This window comes from Haliaeetus leucocephalus, unplaced genomic scaffold (genome assembly GCF_000737465.1).
Source record: "Haliaeetus leucocephalus isolate CR32 unplaced genomic scaffold, Haliaeetus_leucocephalus-4.0 Scaffold1, whole genome shotgun sequence".
NCBI lineage: Eukaryota > Metazoa > Chordata > Aves > Accipitriformes > Accipitridae > Haliaeetus > Haliaeetus leucocephalus.
This window is the reverse complement of record NW_010972437.1, coordinates 4,016,642-4,038,852: the sequence shown is the minus strand read 5'-3', so window position 1 is coordinate 4,038,852 and position 22,211 is coordinate 4,016,642. Positions and strand designations below refer to the sequence as shown.

General features: G+C 41.4%; 1 protein-coding gene across 1 annotated transcript in view; it reads left to right on the top strand.

Annotated features, from left to right (window-relative positions):
- The first annotated feature begins 2,379 nt into the window (after positions 1-2,379).
- The window catches only part of SATB2 (SATB homeobox 2), a 112,069-nt gene continuing 92,237 nt past the window's right edge, over positions 2,380-22,211 (top strand). The window contains exon 1 of the mRNA XM_010564396.1: positions 2,380-2,552. Within this exon, the coding sequence (XP_010562698.1) occupies positions 2,381-2,552 (172 nt within the window). The 5' untranslated portion in view covers position 2,380. The remainder of the gene's footprint in view (positions 2,553-22,211) is intronic.

Below are 22,211 nucleotides of genomic sequence, written 5' to 3'. Positions count from 1 at the left end.
TGTTTTTGCAAAAGCTGTTTCTGTAGCAGGGTCCCTGCAAGCATGGGCAGCAGGAAGGGGCAGGAAAGTCATCATGGGCAAGAGTCCTGTGGGTCCTTTTTGCCATCCATAAAGTGATGTCATGTACGACATCAGTTCTAGCATTTGAGATCCTGTTTGTACTGAGACGGTAAACGAGTGTGGAGAATAGGTGCAACTTCTGTGCTGAAAAGGTGGAAAGACTGTTGTGTGACAAGGAAAGCATCCAGCAGGAGGATAAAACATGCTGTGGCATCCCTCTCATCAGTTTGCATTCACCTGCTTTTTCTGTCTTGCCAAAATGCAAGTTACACAACTGATACCACAGCCTCGGCATTTGGCCAAGTATCTTAATCTTTTGTTAAGACATTAATAGACATTAATAGCCCCATCAAAAGTGCTGTGATGGACTGTATGTTCGACAGGAGGGGAGGTTTGTTGCTTACAGAGGTTAAATTTCTTTTTAACTAGTTAAATGATTTATGGACAAATTGAATCCAATTTTTAACCTTTGATAGGAATAGAAATTTTGTCATTAATTTCAGAGGAACAGGATCAACTTTGCACTGCCTTTTCAGGAAAGCACCTAGAGATTTTTTTTTTTAACACTGCATGTTAGAATTTGGCTGTTTGAACTTGCAAAATGCATCAGTTTAACCCAGAATCAAGCAGTGAAGAGGGAGCAGCATCAATGTGATGCCGTAACCTACTTACACAGTACTTCAGGTTGTGTTTTAAAACAAAGAACTAAAACACATCAACTGGATATTGTGGCTTGTAGCTGCCGCTGCTGGCCTGCAGTTAGAATGTCAGGCTGGGAGCTGCTCCATGCCAGATAAGTTACTAAGTGAGAATTGTGTATCTAAAATATATTTTAAAGTAAATCTAGTCTCTGCAAATTCAAGACAAGGAGGATTTAAGTCCTTAAGCAGTTGTTACTGGTATGACTGTATCTATTTCAGGGCAGGGTGACTCCTCTAAAGGGGTGTGTAACTATTGGTTTGTAGATACTGAAGCTACTGATAGTAGAAGATCTTGAAGCTATTTAACTGACTTTGTACAGAAGGAGAACAGAAATGTGGCTTTCTCCTCTTTTTCCCTTAAAGAAGTGCCTGGTCCAGGAATACAGTGATTTGTGTCTGGCCTTTCATAAATATACTCAGTTATTTTTCATAGTTGTTATCTACTGGAAATGCTTATATTGCATTCTGAAGAACAGGAGTTAGAGGTGAACATTCTGGCAGTATTACGAGCCTTAGATAGCACATTTAAAGAACTGCTTTAGGCTGAGATTTGTCTCTGCCCCAGCATTTCCTAGTTTATCTAGGGGCTAACAAATTGTACGTAACCAATTAATAAGTTTCTGTGACTGGAGGCAGTGGTTTTTCCTTTGCCACCCCCGACTACAGCCTGGCCTGTAGCAGGCGATGGAAATGACCGTGCAGTTCTGTAGGTTTTCCATCTGTTCCATCTTCCCTCTGTGCATGCGCTTCGAGTACTGTAGGGCTGTCTCCTGCAAATTGGCTTCTTTCTCTACTGTCTGTAGTATTGAATCCCTTTAAGTTCACGCCCCACAATTTATTGCCATAGATTACTTGATCCTGTAACCACAAAAGTAAATTTACAATAAAGCAGAACAAAATTGAATCCAGACCACCCCCTGAGTTTCCCACTTCTGTGGTTCCTCCTCATCCTTGATCCTCTTTCGAAGAGAGCTGTTCTCACTCTGTTCATACATGCAGCGGGAGAACAGCCACTGGCCTCTCCAGGTCTGCGCGACCATCAGCTGCCAACACAAGGTTATCGTTTTCAGCAAAATCAATGCAAGGGTATTTTCCTTGCACAGTAAGAAGACTGGCCATGGTCTGAAAATGTGCAAATAAGCCTATCCCAGCCAAGAACTGCGTATGGGACTAGCCTCTGCTGATTGCTCCATACGTTCACTGTGTGGAGAGAAGCAGAAGCAGCATTTGTATGTCAGGTTTTCGTATGGCTGAATGTGAAGAAGCTCTGACCTGAAAGAATAGGGACATTCATAGAACTGTAGAAAACTTCTGCAATGTTGAAAAGGTCTTATTAGGAAATCTTGTTCATCCTCATGCTGACTGTGATTCTGTTCCTGAATTGTATTCTCTGGAGCTTTTAGTGTGGTTTTTAAATGAGTCAAGTGATGAGACTTCAGTATTTCCCTTGGAAAGAAAACAAAAGCTATCCCACAGGGAAGAAAGGCAGATTTCCACTTAAGATGAGCCTTCTAGGAGGTGTTTTAATTTACAGCTTTAATCAGAGATGTATGACACACTTCTTGTTCCTCTGTTATTGATGCTTTGTTGTTTTGGTTCTTTTTTTTCATCTAGGTTTGATGATTCCAGTCTTTTGTGTGGTGGAACAGTCGGACGCCTCTCTTGAATACGATAATCGAGAAGAGCATGCTGAGTTCGTTCTGGTTCGCAAAGATGTGCTCTTTAGCCAGCTGGTGGAGACAGCGCTCCTGGCTCTGGGGTATTCCCACAGTTCTGCAGCTCAGGCACAAGGTATTCAATAAAGTTCTTTTCCCCCTTCTCTTTACTGGCAGAAGACAGCACCTGAGGTTGTCTGATGTAAGGGAAAAGCAAGAAAATCGCTGGCAAATCTTGGAGGTGGTTATATCAGTTGTGTTGATTGCTTAATGTTAAACTAGGTGTACAACAGGGCCTGCCTTGTTAGCCTGCCTAGAAAGCATTAGCTGGATCTTGCTGAAGTGTGAAATATGGTGATAATGATCAGCCAGCATATTCATGACACATTTGTTCTGTACCATGAAGCGGGTTGCTGCTTTGAGGAAGTCAGCACAGAAGAGCTGGATAGAACCTCTAGGTGTACAGCTAGATGGTATCTAGTATTCCTCTTTGTATCAGGGCCATTTTGAACAGCATATTATAGTCTTTCATTTTTAAAATCATACATTGCGTATAATGGTTATATATATATACATGCTCTCCTTATGGCCAATAGTTGTAGTGCTAAACGTGCAGGCTGATTTCTGTTTTCACTTACCTACTATATTGCTGCAAAGCCCTTTGTAAAGCTCTACAGTCCCTTCCACTTAGAGATGATTCTCCAGTAGCAGCAAAATCTTAAAATAAACAAAGCTTTCCTCTATCCACCCATAATATCAGCTTGAGAAGAACAAACCTAAAATCCTAATCTTGAGGGAGATGGGCAGGAGGTGGCAGGTTGGGAAAAATCTTTCCAGAATGAACTTTGCATTTCAAGAGGCTTTTTTATACTGAACAGGTTATTTCAGTGCTTATTCTTTTGGATGAGAAGCCTGTAAGCTTCAGTTTCGTCTCCATGTCACCAATAAAATCTGTGCACTTTTAGAGTAGTTTAATAGAAGCTTTGCTTGGGGATTTGCGTTTTATAACTGTTGGGTTTAGTTATTTTGTATAGCTAGGTATTTGAACGTGTGAACAGAGGGAGCAGCAGTGGTGTTGAATCCAGGAGTTCCAGGCAGTGGTTAATAGCACAGGCTCCTTGTACAAACTTCTTTCCAAGCAGAGTGATAATGATTCATTTCCTCTGTCAGCCTCTGCTCTGTGAGAGAGGCTCAGATTCTTTATACAGGCAGAGCTCATGCACATGTGTTTATTTACACAATATGGTAATAAAAGCTCTGCGAGAAGGTAGTTGTTTTGTTTTTTAATATGAAACATTTCATGTCATTTTAGGGACACTTTTTTTCTGAATGTAAAAGGTCAATGTATCCCACTGTTTCCATCCTGGTAAGCCAGCTTCCTGTTTGACAGCGCTATCCATCTCAGTTAACACAGTTGCTCAACGTGTTGCGAGCTAACATGTGGAACACGCTGCGTTAGGTGGCCAAGATATGATTCTTGGCACTTACGAAGGGAAGTGGGCTTTGCAAGAAACCTGCTCCAAGGAGGCATGCCATTCAGTGCAGTGATCCACACTGGCTGAGCATCTCACTTGGGGGAACCTTGCTTTTGCAGCATCTCTCTGATGTGAGAATAGCAAGGAGGGAGACAGATTGACTCACGAAGGAAATTAGTCACTGTGCAGGGAGGAAATGGCCACCACATTTTTGAACTACACGCTTTGACAATGAGCAGGTTCAGATACTAATTTGTTGCTTGATGTGTTGCTCGAATAACTCATCTAGAAATTAAAAGTTGAATCTCTAGTTGTTGTAATTAGCCTAAAAGAAAAGACTTCGGCATTTTTGTCTTTAAGGCAGCAATTACCTTCCACTAGAAAACATCAGATTATATAATATTTAGGAACAACAAAAAAATACCTTAAAGATCCATCAGGTAACAATTATCTTACTTGGTCACTTTATTTACCTTCACACTGAAGGACCAGTTCTCCAGTCTTTTATACATCCTGGACAAATACTGCAGGTCATACTGATTTTAAGATAGGAAGCTGAAGTATGCAGCATGTTCTGTAGTATGTTGCTTCTGTACTAGCTGTCTGCAAGCTGAGATGAGGTACTGGCAGGACAGAGTGCTAATAGATCTCTCAGATTGTTTAGTTTAATGAGAAAATTTATAGAATATTGGGCTATAATCTGTCAACTGGGGTTGACAGAAGCTTGCTGCTAAATTGTTGATAGAAGGATTTATTTGGGAGCACAATTTTCTGTTATTAAAAGAGGAAAACCAATAAAGCTATTTGCTTTACTTATTCCGGTTGTAGGAAAAGTCTGCTTCTGTTCTAGTGCTTGGGATTGATTTCATTTAGCAATAGACATTGATAAACAGTCACTTAGTTCTTCTTTATGCTTTATGATCAGCTGAATTACAAGATCTGCATGAGAAGTTGAAGATCCTCAGGTGCATTTTTCAAAATGGTAAAGCTTTGAGCAACATGCTGTGCAGAACACTGACATGAGTAGGTGTCCCCATGTCCTCCAGGGACAAAGCAAATGTGAGCTCGTCAAAGCTTTTGTATTGTAAAGGCTGTCTGAGCCATAATATAGCATGTAGTAATTGTCAGCTTTTGAGTTGGGAAAGTGTTTCATTTCGCCCCCCTCTTGTTTTGGATCACTGAAAGGAGTAGCAATGTTCCCTTCATCTTGTGGGAAGCATCTTGCCTTTGCCTGTTCCTTTTAGCACAGGGTCTCCAGTGGCAGATAAAAGAGCTAGTTGTGGGGGAAAAGAAGAGTTGTGGCAGCAGAGAGCATTGCTATGCGATTTCACACCGCCTTCGCTGCGGCTCGCCGTGGCACTTCTACAAACCTGCTGAGGCTCGAGCAGGCTGTGTGCGCCTTGTGTGTAGGGCCCTGCCTCACACTTGCCAGCTGTATGGCAGCATGGCAGAGTCTGGGTGCCAGAAAGGAAACGTGGCACGGAGGGGTAGGTGGTGCGTTGCCTCCCTGAGGGGTCTGTGCGCCCAAAAAGGGGCCCTGCCGCAGGGCTGCCTGCCTGGGCAGCAGCCTAGAGCTGCAGAGCTCCCCGAGGAGGTGACGCTGCATCCGAGCATATGAGCTGTAGCTCGCGTGCACAGCTGCCGTCTGGCCTGGAGCCTCACCTACTGGCTTGTGGTCACTTGGTCACTTGGCTTATCACGGCTAATTTTTAGTCCTGGTCATTAGGTAAATTGAGAAGCCTTAGCATAAATAATCTTGAAACAAATATGTGTCAGGAGGTATACATGAAAGTGGCCCTGTGCCTCATTGGAAGAAGCTCTTTATTCCCACAGTTTGGGCAGGACGCATTTATTCCACAAACAGCTGGTTGTGAACATTTTTTGTCGATGGTGGCGAGAGCAGAGACTTTTCCAGCGAGTACTGCCCTTGTGAAACTTCCCTTTTCTGACAGGAGCTGTGAAAAGTCTTCTGGAACAGCATGGGAATTCGTTAACAGCTTGGCACTGGGGTGTGAAAGTTGGTGGTGTGAATGGCAACAAAGGTTTAATAAACATTTATGTATTTTTCTTTCATCACTTGAGTTTACACCTGACACTAGGGAACCTGCTTCATGTGCCTTCCAGAGAGGCAAAGAGCCATGCTTTAAAGGGGCACCTGTTCTATGTGTACTTTAATAACATTTACATGCCCTGATACGATTTTTTTGTTTGGGTGGGTGGGTGGGTGGGTGGGGTGTTCTAACTGGGCTTTGCAAGAGAAGGGAACTGCTATATACATACAGTACACAATGCTGAGTGCTGGGACCAAAGTAGTATGAAAGTAGCTGCAGTCTGGAGTACCCTGTGTGCAGTCCTGCAGCTTTGGGACCTGCTGTGAAAGCTGGTTCCCTCCTCAGTGTGGGGTAGAGGAAGAGCAGTGCTAGTTTGATGCTTTTAGCAAGTTCTACTTTCTTAGAATCCATATGGAAAAGAAAATAGTGTGATTTCTTGCGGATATATGTATATATGTTTTTTTTCTTTTGACCAGTTCCTTGTTAGCTGTTGTGAGTGTATATGCAGAACTGGTGTACGTTGTCTGCAAAAGCTTGCAAAGCTGAATGGGCCATTGAAATGGAGTTTGCCTTCCCCTCCCAGGTGCTTCTGCTAGGTGTGTTGGCAGGGCAGTGTGGAGTACCTGCCCTGACTGCTGTCTGTGGGCTTGGGTTAGTTGCTGTGGGTGGCCACCACAAGGAAAGGGGTGTACAGAAGAGAGAAATGGCGCTGAGATGCCAAATGGAGCAGAAGGAGAGGTGAGAAAACAGTGGAGGGAAGTTAACACAGAGCAAGAGAAACATTAGATCTTTCCCATCCCTGTCACTGTAGAGATTGCCAAACCCTGGTTCTTAAGCAATGTATTGCCATGAGCACAGCTGCTGCGAGAGGCAGTGCCTTGTATTAATGCCTCGGAGGCCCCTCTTCATACAGTCTGGTTTCTTCTAGTGGTGCTGAGTGAAGAGTGGGAAACCTTGTGGCTGCAAATTGCTTGGGGTGGCTGGCCAGAGTGGAAGGCTGGAAGGAGACACTGGCAGTGGTCAGTGGGGAAGCAGTAGGACAAGAAGGAGAAACAGAAAAGGTTTAAGTATCTTGCCTTGCTATGTGGAGTTGCAGTAGCTGGGCATGGAGGAGAGTGATGCTCTGTGGGGATCGTGATTTAGTGATCTGAGGTCAGACAGCATCGGCCCTGTCAGCCTTGCATGACTGGAGTGGGGAAGACGAGAATTTTGCTGCTGCCAGGCAGTGCCTGGCCAGAGTAGCTGATGGGGTACCTCTGCCCTAACGTCATGACACCCAGAGGTGTATCTCAGAACCAAGTGTCCTTCTCCAGCTGCCTTGCCTGCGAGGCTCTGATGTTGCTTGCAGCCACGGGAAGTTGTGAGACAGACTTGGCTTGACTTTGGTGCTTCTGCAGAGCACTGCGCTCTGGAGCACTAGTGGAGCTGTCCTTGCAGCGAGCTGCAGCAAGAGAGAAAGGTGGCTCTCCCGACTGCATAGCAAGGAAACCAAGGCACAGACATATACGTAAGGGCTCTCCCCTGGATCCACAGCACACGTGGCTGGGGCAGGAAGGAACCCAGACTGCAAGTGTGTTCATTTCCCTCAAGGGTCTAAATACGTGAGCTCAGCCCTGCTCTCTGCTGTTTATTGGAAGCCTCTTGCACTTGCAGCCTGCATTCAAGTAGTATTTCAAAGCAAAGGCTGGATCTGTTTGATAAGGTGGCGTTTAGCGAATCAGTCCAAACCCCAGGCTGCTGTGTGTGAGAATGTGGCAGCCTGAATGCTGGGCTCCTTCACTCTGGCTAGCCTTTGTGAGACCAGTATGACCATCTTGCGACTTAACCGGATTATAACCACATGTACAAATATTTGAAGGGTGTAGATACTGATGAAGGAATGGATTTGCCTAAGCTGGTCCAAGAAGGTAGGGCTCTGGGGCAATTGGAAGGACCCGAGTGGATGATTAGTAGGGAGAGATCCTGTAAAATTTTCCCATCTCTGCTGTCTCCAGGTCCACAGTAGCTTCCAATTGAATGTCAGGTAAAGGCAGAACATACCAGCTGGGGGCTGTATTGAACATGCACAAACTGGTTTTATATTTCTGTATCAAGAAAGGTACAGTAAAAGTGTGGTGAAACCCTGCTAAACTGTGCTTGATGTATACAGCTAAGTTTGCTGCAGCTGGGAAGACCAGATATGCTATTTTTAACACAAGTGCAAGGTAGCAGTATGGGAAAAATGAGAGGAAACCTGGGTTCAGGTTTCTCCTGTGAATAATGTGCAATAAATTACAAGGGTGCTATAATCTGGGATCTTCTGACTCCTCAGCCAAGTGCCCAGTGTCATTTTTATGCTTGAGCTGTGGCTCCCTGTCCATGTGATGAAAGACCTTCTAGTCAGTATTATTCTGGCTTTAATGAATAGGAGAGACACTAGTGATATAATGACTTAAATAACAAGACATTACAGCGATCAACAGACTAAATGTTGGGTCATTTTCTGGCTCTGTCACCGTTTGCTGCTACTTTTTTCTTTTCCGTTTATACAGAGATGGCATGGTGGTCTCACCTACCAGAGTTGTCAGTCCGTGTAGAGTTGCTCTATTTCTCTCAGCTCAAGCTCTTTTGCTACAGAGTGTGATCACCCTGCTAAACCAATGCATCTTAAAACAAAACAAAACCCACTCCAAAACAAACAAAAGAAACCAACCCAGCCCTCTTTGAAGCTCTTTTCAGCAGTTCCATCTTACTCCATCTATAATTAATGGCTCCTTACCTTTAGTAATCCCCTTTGCCCCCCTTGCTTCTACTGGGGACACTTTTTGTGGGTAAGCTCTTCTTTCTTCTCTCCAGTTTTGCAGGTGAAATTGTAAAAGGCCCAAATCAAATAATTTAACAGTAATATGTGTGAAGGGTATGATGGTATGATGTCACATGGACACCTTGCGGTAAACTCTGACATGCGATTTCATGACAGCTTGTCTGGAATTGCTAAGCAGACTGATTTTCTTGCAGTGATACTCAGCCATCCAGATCAAAGTTATCCTTGTAAAAGCTGCTCCTTCTTGAATTGTACATTGCTTGAGTTGTATTCTTTGTCTTTCTCCCTGTTGTTTGAAGAAAGTGGGCTGAGTACTACTCAAATATTTATTTCCCTCCCTGTATACAGATATTTACCAGCAAATCACTGTTTTTTCTACTCTACAAAACTTCATGACAACTGTAAGGGAAACTCAATTACCGGAACCATGAGAGAAAGTCAGAATTTAATGAGAATATTGAAAACCTCTTCCTTCTTTGTTTTTTTGGTAGGCATTTCAGTGCATAATGGACACAGGGTTTGAAAGACACTGTTGTTCAAGGTTCAGCATCTCATGCCATTTCAATTAAAGCCCCAGAGTTCTCTTTAAACGCTGCTTGGAACTCTTAAGAAATCTTACGTAAAAAATAAAAGAAGAGGTAGAGGTTGAAGCTGCTTATATTTGTAGGGTTTACTAAAATTAGTGTGGGCTTTCTTTTGTGGAAAATGTGACACAGAAAGAAATGTTAGGATGTCATATTCATAAATATAAAATATATTTTATGTTTTATTTTGTTTTATATATATAAACACATATATTTATAGTTTAATCTAGAATATAAGTACACACATATATTTATACATATGCACACATACAAATGTGTATTTATATAAAAGTATAATACGTATATGGAAACAAAAGATCAAAATCCAATTAATAAACCAACCTTTCAGGTTACTTGTCACCCTCATTCTCCATCTGTAATATTATTTTAAGTAACCTCTTTATCCCAACAGCATGAATTCTAGTGAATACTTGATTTTTTTATAAGTTCACCGTGAAAGTTCTTAACTTCTAACCAGCAGTCGGGAAGTGTCTCTCCTTTTCTTCCCTGCCACCCCCCCATGCTGGTGTGTATAGAAGTTGCCACGTGGTATTGGCTTTCTGATCCCAATATATTATTTACAGGATTCTTGTGATGGAACAAAACCTCTACAAATAATAGTCTATTTTTCTAGATGGCAAACATCTGGGTAGTATAAGTAAATGGGTAATTTATTAGTGTTTGAACAGCTTAGAGGAGGGTAACCAAAGGTAGCCGTGAACAGCTCAGCACTTCTGTCTCATTTGCTGTTTGTGATCAAGCACAGCGCCGCTTGTAAGCACGAGTGGAGGGAGCGGAGTGGACAGAGCAGGCTTCAGCTGCCCAGTGAAACGCCCCTTCTTCCTTCCCTGCGTGTCTGTGAGACTTCGCATACCTGCGATGGGAGTTTGAGGGCAAGCGTTTTGAAATGCATCATGTTTTAGCGACGGCTCCAGAGGCTCTAGTGGACTTGTTGCAGTGGCGTGTGTGTCATTTGTTTGTTCCACGGTCATAGTGGATCAAACTCAGACTGTGCTATAGGTAGATATCATTAAACCTTTTGTTTCTCTCTCTCCCTCTTTGTTTCTGAGAAGTATTGCTAAGGCCGTAACAGCAAATCTGTGCTTCTGTTTGGTGAAGGCTGTGTTCTTTAGTGCTTTCCATTCACTTTACGTTGCAGGCCGTGTGCAAAAAGATAACGCTGCAGGACAGAAGTTTCTTCAGGCTTTGCACTCTTCAAGGGAGGATTTTCATGGATTCTGCCAGTTTTATAAACCAATGAGGAACTGCTGGGGAAATTGAGCCACAGGCTTTTTTGTGTCACGGCAACCCTTATATACTCTTATAGTAGTTTGGGGTAAAATAAAAATCAAGTTCACTCCGAAAGGCCTGTGTGTACTCAATTAAAAACTTAGACCAGCGCATAATAAATTCTGATTTTTCTTGGCCCCCTTCCCAACCTCTCAGCTAAGACCACAAGCCCATGAACCACTGGTATTTTTGAGGAAAATTAGGAAATGGTCTTTATGAATTTTAATTTAAAGTAAAATTTTGTTGTCTTTTTCTTGCATGAATTTGATAATGAAACAGTGCTGTATTTAAAAATGGGAATAAATTAGGTTAGACTAGGTCTTCCTCTGTCCAGAAAAGGAAAATGAGGTGCAGTTAGCAGCCTGTTAGGTAACAAGTTAAATATTTAAACATTCGGTAGTATGAGGAGAGCAAAGCCTGGTGGTGGTTAACATGTTAGAGTAGCTTTTTTTTTTTCCTTATTTTTTTTCCTTTTTTAGACATTCTTGTCTGCTGAGACTTATTTTTTTTTTCAGTCCCTGCTCTAGGTAAAGGAAGCAGTATTTTAACCCTGTGGCACGAGGGATGCTTTTCACTCCAGCTGCAGGTTTCCTTGCCCCATCTGCCTTCCCCACAGGGGCACAAAGCTGAGCTCTCCTCCAGCCGCTTCTTTCTTTAACCTAGCAGAGGCAGGGCTCATCCCCCAGATTGGCTTCTGCTTATTGGGAAGCATCTCCCAACTTTTAGGATCTCTGCTTTGCCTTGGACGTAGGTTCCCCTATGCAGCATTTATAATGGATATGCTGTTGGGGAGAAAGCAGTTTTTTCTGCTGGCTGGTCTGTCTGAAGTCCGTTTATCATCAGTGCCCCAGTCTGGATCTCACTGCACCTGTGAAGGGGAATTGGTTTGAGCATGTGGAGAGCAACAGTGCTGGCTGCGCGGTCCCTTGCAAGCTCACGGTGTAAGGCAGTGCTTCTCAGTCCCTGTTAACCACATAGACAAGCTAAGCATGAAAACCAGTTTGTTTTGAAAGTGAAGACCTGACAAAGCAAAGGGAGAAAACGTGAAGGGGATAAACAGAAAGTGTTTCCTGGTTATTAAAAAAAAAAACAAAAAGAGAGAGGGCAAGCACACTGACCCCTGTTCTGTGTCTGGTCGTCTCTTTAGGAAAGATCCTTCTGGTATTGACAGCAAAGGCTCAATTCTGAGGGTTTCTCACCGCTGCGTGTGAGCATTGTAGAAGGGACCCAGTTTTAATCCTCCTGGCCCTTATTGGACTATAAATGAACCTGTCAATCGGCACCTGTATTTGGTGTTTGCATCTTTTCGTACCAGTTGAATTTTACAAGGGCAATCTGCCCTGCTGCATTGTTTGTCATTGGGGGTCTGCCGGAGATTAAATGGCTGCATTTACAGAATGGAAAAGGATGAGCAAAAGACCATGCTATTAGTCACCTCCTTTTGTCTACTATCCTGCTTACTGGAAACTCACTGGGAGAGTACTGATGAAGGTTCAAATTCAAGCTGTGGCTGAGAGAAGTGGGGTGTATGTCTTCCTCCTGTCCACTGAGCTACTTGGTTATTCAGGGTGCACGTCTCTTCCTCTCTGTACTGATGCAGGGCTTATGGAGAATTGCTCATACTCTGTCTTGCTTTCGGCCAGTGAATACCTTTGATTTGTCCACACAATTAAAAAACCCAACTGTTTATACAGGTGTGATTGAAAAAAGGCATTACATCAAGTTGAATGAGATGAGGTTGGGGTATTTTTCACTGGGTATTTATGGGCAATTTTACTTTCAACTTTATTCCAACAGAAAAATAATTCTTCTAGGATGAAGTAGCTGTCAATTAAACAATAAAGCTATAGTAATCCTGGGATCTGGGGTCTGTATTTTATTCCGTTTTCACTCCCCAGTTTTGTATGTGCAGCATCTTTGCCTTCACCTCTCTGTTTCCACAGTTACAAATAAAGAGTTAAATTCAAACAAGCAAACTAGGAGGAGGATGCGTGTGCCAGTCAGGATTCTTAGCTAAATTGCTTTCATACTTTGTTTTTGTAAGATATTTACTGCTTAGCCACATTTTGGCCTTCTTCCTTTTTCTAACAAAAATCATTATGTGGGATAGCTAGTAGATGGTTCCTCCTTTCACAGTGACAACTCCATGCTACAAATGTCCCTTGGCATAGGGATCGTTAATTCATGGCAATTCGTCTACCTTTCTGAGTAGGTTTTTTTCCGACACCAGCTATAGAATCTATGAAATAGTCTGTGGGGGGGGAAAGTGTTTATCTTGTGCTGAAACTGAGGATGGACCAAATGCTTGAGGAAAAGAATGTATCAAATAATGAGCTATAGATAATACTAAATCGTTTCAAGATCCTGGAAGGAGATGTTTAGGCAGAATTGTGCAGCAGTCAGCATAAGAAAATTGACATTTTGTGAAGTGCTAGTGTAGAATGTATTTCAAACATCACTATTTATGTATCCATTTCTATAGATAGCATCAATTACCTATTTTTAAATGTTGATGATGGGTCTAAAAACTACCTGCATTACAAACATAAAAGTTTCTTTTTCTGTGGCTTGAGTGTGGAGAACAAGTCTTTTTTTTTCTTAATCTGAAAGCTGTATTTGTTTGCTTAAAAGAATGAAGAATGGTATTTTGTTGGTAATATTCACAAAGATTTATTAATATTTTATTGTGGAGCTTTTAAATAGAGGGCTACACATACTAGTTCTTTTTTTTTCTGATAGCTCTGCTAAAAGAGCATAGCAACACTATGCATTTGCATTTTCTGATCACTAAAAATCCCCCCTACCATAAATGTGTATGTGAAATTGAGAACCTAATTAAAAGATTAACAGCATGTACAGTACTTTACCCAAAAGGCATGTGTTAATTTGTTAAAACACTAAAGATTTTTATGCTGTCTTTTTTGACGCTATCAAAATATTTTCAGTGGAACTGGTTGAACCTGGTCTCTTTATTATAAATTCTTCTGCAGAGTAAGATGACTTAATTTCATATCTAATTGCATAAGGAAGTATAAATTATCTTTTCTAAGAGACCTATGACACTAAAATGCAGAATGAACAAATAAAACTGATTTGTTCTAGTACAAATGAAGATATATGGCAGTATTTTTATTACAGACACCATTTGTTTGGGTTGAGTGTCTGAATATTTTACAATAAGATACAAAGTGCTCTTTGTCGAGCAGTCGTTCTAGCAATGCATCTTAAGGTGTTTTACAACTAATTGCCATGAAACGAAGAAACCCAAATCAACAGAAACAGCCCCACCCATAAAATAAAACCCTATGCAGAATGGGATAAATCTGTTCCAAAGGAAATATGTTTTATATGCATTCATAGAAGCAGCGGGATCTGCCTCTTGGATCAAATATGGAACTTTTCTTTTGTTCGCAAAGACCTGTTGATTTCAAAAGTGTGCTTTATCTCAGAAAAAGGTGACTTGCTGTACGTGAAATGGTAGTTTCCAACTAGGAATGAGATGCCACGGTCTAGACTAGAGCACACAGGTGAAGGATTACAAGTCTGATTTCTAGTGGGGAAGCGTGGTTGGTGCGTAGGACAGTGTGCTGGAGGTGGGCATTTCTCTGATGTAAAGGGAAATGTAGGTCCTGCCATGGCCCCTTTAGTGCCATGTAACCCAAGGGGATGCTGTGGTGCTGCGGAGTTAGGATTTCCTTCCCTCCTGGGGACTTCTGGAGGAATCTTGAACAAATCCCCCTTCCTTCCCCTAAAGCACAACCAGTAGGTATTCAGAAACTACTGGGTATTTACCACTACAAAGTGATGTATTACTTTAAGAAGTGAATATTACCCTTGTAGCAGAATGTGGTAGTAACTGGCAATTATTAAAGATTTGTCTTTTGTAACTACCCTTGATGGAATTTTATTCTGTCATTGGAAGTTTAAAGTGGATTATAGTAAATTTACCATTTTGTACTGAACTGTGCCGGTGTTGGTGCCAAGGCTGTTTGAATGTTACTGAACGTCTATTTAACCAGATTAGATTAAACCCTATTACGTTATTTAGTGCAAGTATATTGTTCATAAAGGAACAAATTAATATTCCATTGACCTTTTGAGGGTTGAATTAATAAATTTATCACAAGGATTAGTTTGGTGTTGTATAATAGAGACATTCTTTTATTTATTTTTGCCAGAAGTACTTTTATTACAAAGTTTACTGATATAAAGCTGCTTCTGTTAAGCTGATTGTTTTTCCAAAATACTAAAAGACTGGTGCCAAATTGTCTAAATCCCAACGTATGTATGCATTTATGAATTTTTCTAGAAGGGGGCCAGAAGGGCTGTATGGCACTTCATAAAGGCAAGTAGGAAAGAAATGTAATAATTTTTAGCTCAAGAGCTTCCATGGTCTGGTGTGAGTGATGTGAGCCAAAAACTGCAGCATTTATGATAAAATGTGGATTACGCTTTTAAAAAACATTTATGCCTAATAATCCAAAGTGATTTCAGTAACAAAGTTAAGGAATATTTTTATTACCATAAAAACATGAGATTGTTTTCCCTTACCTTCCTGTAGCTCAGTAGTAAAATTTCATTTTGCGAGGACTTTTTGTGCTTTACAATTTTGAGTGTGTCTGTACAGGAAAGCAGGGAGGGAGAAAGCAAAAAAGAAGAGAGACAGCCAAGAGAGCGAGTGTTGCTGTGCTGTTCGTAATAACAATGTCATGTCTCTGTGAGGGACAGCAGGGTGATTTTTGGTAGTGTAGTAAGCACCTGCACCATCTCACTGAGGTACAGCAACTCCCCTGTCCCACTCTTCTCCTTCTTGATGAAGTGAGGTTGGGACAGAGTTGCAGGTATGGCTGTAGTACTGACGTGGCACTGTGGTGCCCCATGGTTGCAACGTGGGTTTTGTGGAAGGAGGGGCGGTTACAGAACAAAATTGCCATCAAACATCTTCAAGGCTTCTCCTGAATCCTTCACTTATTGATCTGTGTCTCTTGTGCATAAACTCTGGTTTTGCATGTAAATGTGAGGGAGATGGAGGAATCTTAGCTGCAGATGGAAAAAAAACCCCAGTGTCTTGATATTTTAAAAAATCCAGAATTAGAAGGAGATAAATTTATGTAGCCTTTGCACCATAATAATGTGGAAAGACCTGACACAAAGCCATAATGCTTTTTTCACAGATTCAGTTGTCTGGAAATTGTGCAATGCTGTTTAAACGGAATGACTTTTAACAGATCGCAATAAATAAAAAAAAATAAAAAAATCATGTTTTCACCAAGGATTACATGATGGCAGTGCTAACTCCCATGCAATTAATAGACAGCATGTACTTTGTTTTCCTTTGAGTGCTTAGCATTTTGTCTAGATTTTATCTGGCCATGTATCCAGGAACTGGGTATGGATGCAAGCTGCTGTTAATTGAACTGTATTTAGGACTATTAAAACCATCCTATGTGCTGTACGGCAAGATGTGTATCTATATTTGCATTTGCAGCAATGTAGCTGTAGCATGCATATCCTGTAGTAGATAGGCAGCCCCTAGTCCACATATTTTTAGATACAAAATGTAAGTGGTTTATGACAAAATAACTTCTTATATGGACGTAGCATTTGTCTTTTACAAAACCTGCAGTTATTTTCCCGGAGCAGTTGCAAGGTGCAGTTTGTAGCTTAACAGGAAGAAAGATGGGATGTTTTAATTTTGGTGTGGATTGTTGGCCCATTGAGTCAGGTCTTGAGTTGTAGCAATTTCTTTATAGAGGGAGGCTGGTCCTGGTTTCCCCTGGTCTCGTACATCTACTGAATGTCTTTTTACATCCAGCTAGTTGTGTGATGTAGTATTTAGGGGTAAGAAGATGCTGTATGATACAAGGAGTGATGAGTTTAAATCTGGAAGCAAAAAAATTCCCTTATGTCTGTGCTTGCTTGCTTAAGTAATTTATATAACATGCTTTATAGAAAAAGGGCTATGTTTGTACAAAAGGAGGTGCCAGAATGCTAATAGAAGTATAGTAGCTCATCTGACGGGTGGGACAGACTTCTGCATGCTATTTGGAAACAAAATTAACCCTGTGTGGGAGTATAATAACTAGCATTGTTAATTCTTGACATTTTCTTTCACATACTTCTGGGGCTCTTAATGAGGGGAGCTTCAGCTTCTCTTTAAAAATTTAATTTGTAGAGGTAAAAAATAAAATCTTAGAGGATTCCATCAGAAGCTTGCGAGCATGATCCTGTCTTTGGCATGAGAACATGGAATAGGAAAGAATCCAAGCATTTTAATTTGCTGGGAACAAAAAGAAGCTGGTTGGTAACTTTGGGATACAGTATTGCTCTCTGAAGCACATTACTTGCGGGTGTGCAGGCATGTGACAGTGTGATCGCACATGGGTCTGTGTTGGTTTCAAACATGCCTGGGGCCTCCTGTGGCCCTTTCATTATTTCTGAACCTTTGGCACTGAGTGTCAGTGGGGGATGTGTGGAGATGGGGAAACAAGAGAACTAGGTATTAGAATTCAGTAGCAGATTTAAATTAAGCAGAAACCTCAGTATGTTATAAACTTGTAAGGCTATATATACACTATGGCATGTGGCTGGACCATAGTCATGCTCAGCAAACCACTGAATATTATAGGACAGTTCATATGTTTTCTAATTCTTCCAGAAAAAAGAGGATTTCAGTACTTGAGTAATATCTTGTTATTCCATTCCTACTATCGGCAGCTCAGCAATTTGAACTTGCAAAAATAGCAGATGAGATATTTCCCTGAAACTACATGGACTATTTAGTGTCTTACTGATGTTCTGGCAGAACAGTGTAGGGATTGAGAAAAACTGGGGCTGAAAGTGACTTACGGGAGCTAAAGGAGTTTAGCGAAGTTTATGAAAAAGCAGCGCTTTCCATTAGGCATCCTATGAAGAGAGAGATGGGAAAGGACAAGAGATGCCAAAGCAGGAACTACACGCCATGAACACGGCTTTTGGAGCCAGGAGGAGTCTAGGCTGACGATTTAATTTGGGGCTTTGCTTCATTAGTAGGAAAAGTTAAGAACAGCATTGAAAAAGCTGGTAGTTAACAGAGATAATGTCCTGACCTCTTAAAACTTAAGTGTAAGGTGTGTATCTCTGAGTCAAATATTCCTTGCAATGGTGGAAACTTAAATGCAGTGTTCTGGTACTACTGTAGTAAGGCCAAAAATTGAACTAGAAAGGTTTGTCTTGGTGTGAAGGCTGAGTGAAATGCAGAAGTTAAATGGGCATCCAGGTGTGTGATGTGGAGTCCAAAATCAGCACACACAATGCTGTTAGTGTTCATAATTGTTGGTGCTGTAGCTTCAATAAGGGATTCTTTACAAGAAAATTAAGCCATTTTTTAGGATAAGAGCAGTGTAAATAAAGTCAAATGCTTCTGAAGTCAGTGGAGTTTTCGATTTCCACTGATGCAATTGAGGGCAGAGGTTGAAACGTGATTTTTTTATTTCCAGGCATATCTCAAGCTACGTTTCAAACTTGTTTTATGTGAAGAAGTAAATAATCTGTTGGGAGGCAGGTTGAGAGCATGGGTAACACAGCTTCAGATGCGTTTATCCGTAGGATCAGTAACCACTGTTGATTGTTTGCAAAGAGCTTGTTTGGGGTGTTCCATCCATGTAATTTTTCAGCTGTATCCTAATACAGAAAAACAAACTCAATACAGCTATTCTGGAGTGAGTTATTTACCTACAGGGGCGATAGGCCGAAGCCATTTTACTACAGAACATTTTTCCTTATAGCAAAGCCATCCATTTGCAGGATATTTTTTGTTTAATGATCTTCACAGTAATTTGATTATTTTTTATAATATATTGTAGAAGCTTTGGTTTAGGTCCTTGCTTGCTTATGTGAATACCTGAGATACAGTGACTTAGACTGGGACAACAAAATAGAAGTTACCCATAGGAGTCCTCCTACCTCTGCAGAGTCATGGAGAAAGATGACCTGTGTCCTCAGAGGAAGAGAAGCATGGGAGCTCTGAGACTGAAAGTGGGGAAGCATGTTTGCCTTAATATAGGTCAGGTTTGACTTTGTTTCAAGTACTTTTCTTAAGACCGGAGGAAGGAGAAAGCTGCAGAGTAGGGAGACATGAGAAGCCTGAGGTTAGGAGCCTCACAGTAGGCTGTGGTGTTGCTTTAGTTTATGTGTGTGTGTTTGATTGAAGGTGGGGATGGCAAATAGCCACCTTTTTGGCAAGGACTGAGTAATTGGTCTTTAGCTTGACTAATATGTATGTGTATGTAGGAAGGTTTTAAAAGAAGGAGAAAATATTTGTTGATTTGGACTATTTGTGGTTGAAATATCATGGATATTTTGGATGTAATAAGAGAAATACAGTAACATTTTGTTTTCAGAGAACTTGTTAGAAATATTACTTGAAATTAAGATTCATATATTTTGCAGAGGAGCTTTCTTTGTGAGGCTTTCATGTAAAAGCAGGGTTCCCTGTCTAACTGCATCCATAAATCAAGATGGTTACCTTCTCTTTTTTGGAACTTAAGGTAGAGTAGTTTTTAAAGCGTAAGGTGGTTAGTACTTGTCTGTAGATTTTTAAATAGTGCACAAATGCACAAGATTTTTCTTTGATTCACTTTTTTTTTTTCATGTATTAACAAAGCAGTTATGTAGGAACATTCATCAGAAGCTTTAGAAATCGTGGGAGATTTATGGTGTCATATGATGTCATCACAGCAATACCCTGCATTGTAAAACTTCAGAGCAACTACTGCTGTACCACCAGGGTGAATAATGGAGTATTCATTCACTCCTACCAAATCCCAACATCAAATATTCCACAGGCTCTCTTAAAACAGAAATTGTGCCTATAGGAACGTGTAGTGAGAAGTTACGCTTAGGAGGGTGTAATCGGAGTACCTCAAAAGGAGTGATATTTCAGTTCCCAGATGTTGTCATGTTAAGGCTGCACAAAAGCTAGAGACTCACTGAGGTAAAAGCTCTTCAGATGGAAGTGGCTGAAAAAATCTTGGCTAGCTCGTGAGAACAAGTACTAGAGGCCAAATTCTGCTCTGTTACACCATCCTACGTTTGGACTAGCGCCAAAGACGAGCGCTTTCCCCGCTGCAACTAGACTGGAGGGAGTACAGCTCTGAGGGGTCTGAGCAACCAGTGACTCGACTCTAAACCACACATAAAACGAGTTTAGCAATCTTGGACTGTTGAACAATGATTCATTTTATAATATGACCGCAAAATGTAGCTGAGTTGGTAATGATTGCTTCAAACAGCTCAAGCAACTGAATGAGCAAGGAGGAGTCGGGATTACCCTTAGCCCTACTAAGTGTCCTTGTTGGGCCGGAGGTCAAGGCTTCCCGGTATAGCTTTTGCCTGGGGCTGCACGGGCAGGCAGGGGAGAGCTCTGCCTGCAACAGAGGCAGACAAAGGTCTCATTCTTTAATGGTAAACGTGCTTTGACAGCCACCACTGTATACTAACACTTAAAACAAAATGAAAGGAAATGTTAAGTCTGCTGCATGTTACTTGTTCGGGATGTTAACAGCGGTATGGCAAATACATCTATAGTATGGGAGGGAGAGGAAGATACGAGCAAACCTTCACAACCGTCCTTTCACATCTGTAATTACATCCAGACTTAGCAGCAGTGTCATTTCATTTTGCAGAGGAGCGTGGCAGCCCTTGAAGTGAGATTTCTTGGTGTTCAATCCCACACGTTAGAAAAGGCCCATTGTGCTCCGACCTGCTTTAAAACAAACCATACTAAACCGTGCATGCATGCTCAAAGAGTCCTCCCTTTTTATAGACAACTGCCATTTGTTGCAGGGGTTGCTATGGCAAACCAGGGCAGAAAATCCTGTCTTCATGTTAGAGCAAAATACTTAGAAATTGTAAGGAGACAGATTTTGAGAATATAAATTAATTAAATGGCAGTAATTGCATTATTGCACTATCTTGCCAGGGAAATAGCTATTCCTGTGAGAGTCTATTACTGTGTTAGGTCTTGGAGCAGAGTGTAATTTTTTGAAAGTGCTTTAGGTTTTCCAAATCTGTCTTTTTGCTTTTACTTTTGACTTAATTCTAAGTAGTAGTAAACGGCAGCTTAGCCCTGCAAAGGTGGTCATCATCTTGCTTGAGTTGTTAAAGCTGTAAGAAGACTGAATAAGCATTTACAGTTTGGGCTTAAATTGACAGAAGTAAATAACTATAACCTCACCAATCTGGCCCAAGTAGCTGCTCGATAGCTTGCCCTGTTGGGACCAGTGTCTTTGGATTGGGACAGGAAACATTAGGCTTCTTCCAGATAGGAGTCCTACAGCTGTCTAATGTGCCTTTTGCTCCTTGACTGCTGGAGGTGCAAAGTGTCAGACAGGTAGGAGGCTTCTATAGTACATTTCTTCATTTGCGAGAAAAAGAAAAAACCCAAGGCTGTTCTATGTTGCATGCCTATTTTTTTCCCTGTGGCCTGACTGCTTAACGCCTCTGACCTTACTGTAGTTGTGTCCTTCTTCAAACCTCCAATGAAAGGATGAAGCGTTCACTTCAGAAACAGAACTGATAAACTGGATGCTGCCTGGCATATGTTTAGTCGAGTTAGCAAAGCAGCTTGGAAATATTTTTTGCTTTTAGTGCTGAAAACAGGCAGTTCTATATCTTTACATCTGTAATAGTTATTCATTAGAATATTTCCTTACATTTTTAAGTGGGACTGTGTTATGGCCCTTTGATAATGCCTGGGGAGAGATGAAGACTAAAATGCCCACTTCCCGCATCTGAAAGAGAAATGCGGATTTAAAGGACTGCATATGAAGAGAAATGAAAAATAGTTTTTGTAAATATGTTACCGTGGACCATGAAGAGCTTTCCTTGGTTGACCCGGTGAGTGAAGTCCTTTCTTTGGGTATTCTCCAAGCATCTTTGGTCTTTTCTTAGATGATCTCGATTGATCAATCTGCCTGTGGTTGGCTGAATGTGGGCACAGGTCAGTGACTCTGTGTTGATTATGCCAGTATTGCCGGACTTACAAATTGACCATCTGCTCTTTGCTTTGTGTGCTCATTAAGAATCAGGCAGCAAGAGGATGGCAGTAGCCTAGGATTAATACCTACATCAAAGTTCGGGAACTCTTGGGTCTTCTCAGTTTTGCCACTGCCTATTTGTCTTCAAGAAGTCATCTTTGGCTGTGCTACTAGTACAGCTTGCTGCAGTTGGTTGTGCTGGCGAATGAAGGTAAACATGTGCTCCTGTCGAACTTCCAGTGTTCATTTTAGTGCATTGAGAGTGTCATTTTGTATGTTCCTCTTGGGTTCCTGAGTAGGCAGCAGACTGTCCAATGCATCCAAGGAATGGAATGGAATGTAACAAAGCTTCCGCATTGCGGATTGCATTTGATGTGTTTGGGAGAGGGACCAGCAGCTTCCCAAATAGGAATTAAAAAAACAGGAGAAATGTAAAAATGTTTATAACTAGCTCAAGTCAGCATCCTCATCTGGAACTGACCAAGTCTAATTCAAGATGCTTTTCATGCCACCGTGTTTGCCAGCTACCTCTTAGGCTAAGCCATTTGCAGTGATTCAAGAGTTCAGCTCTGTG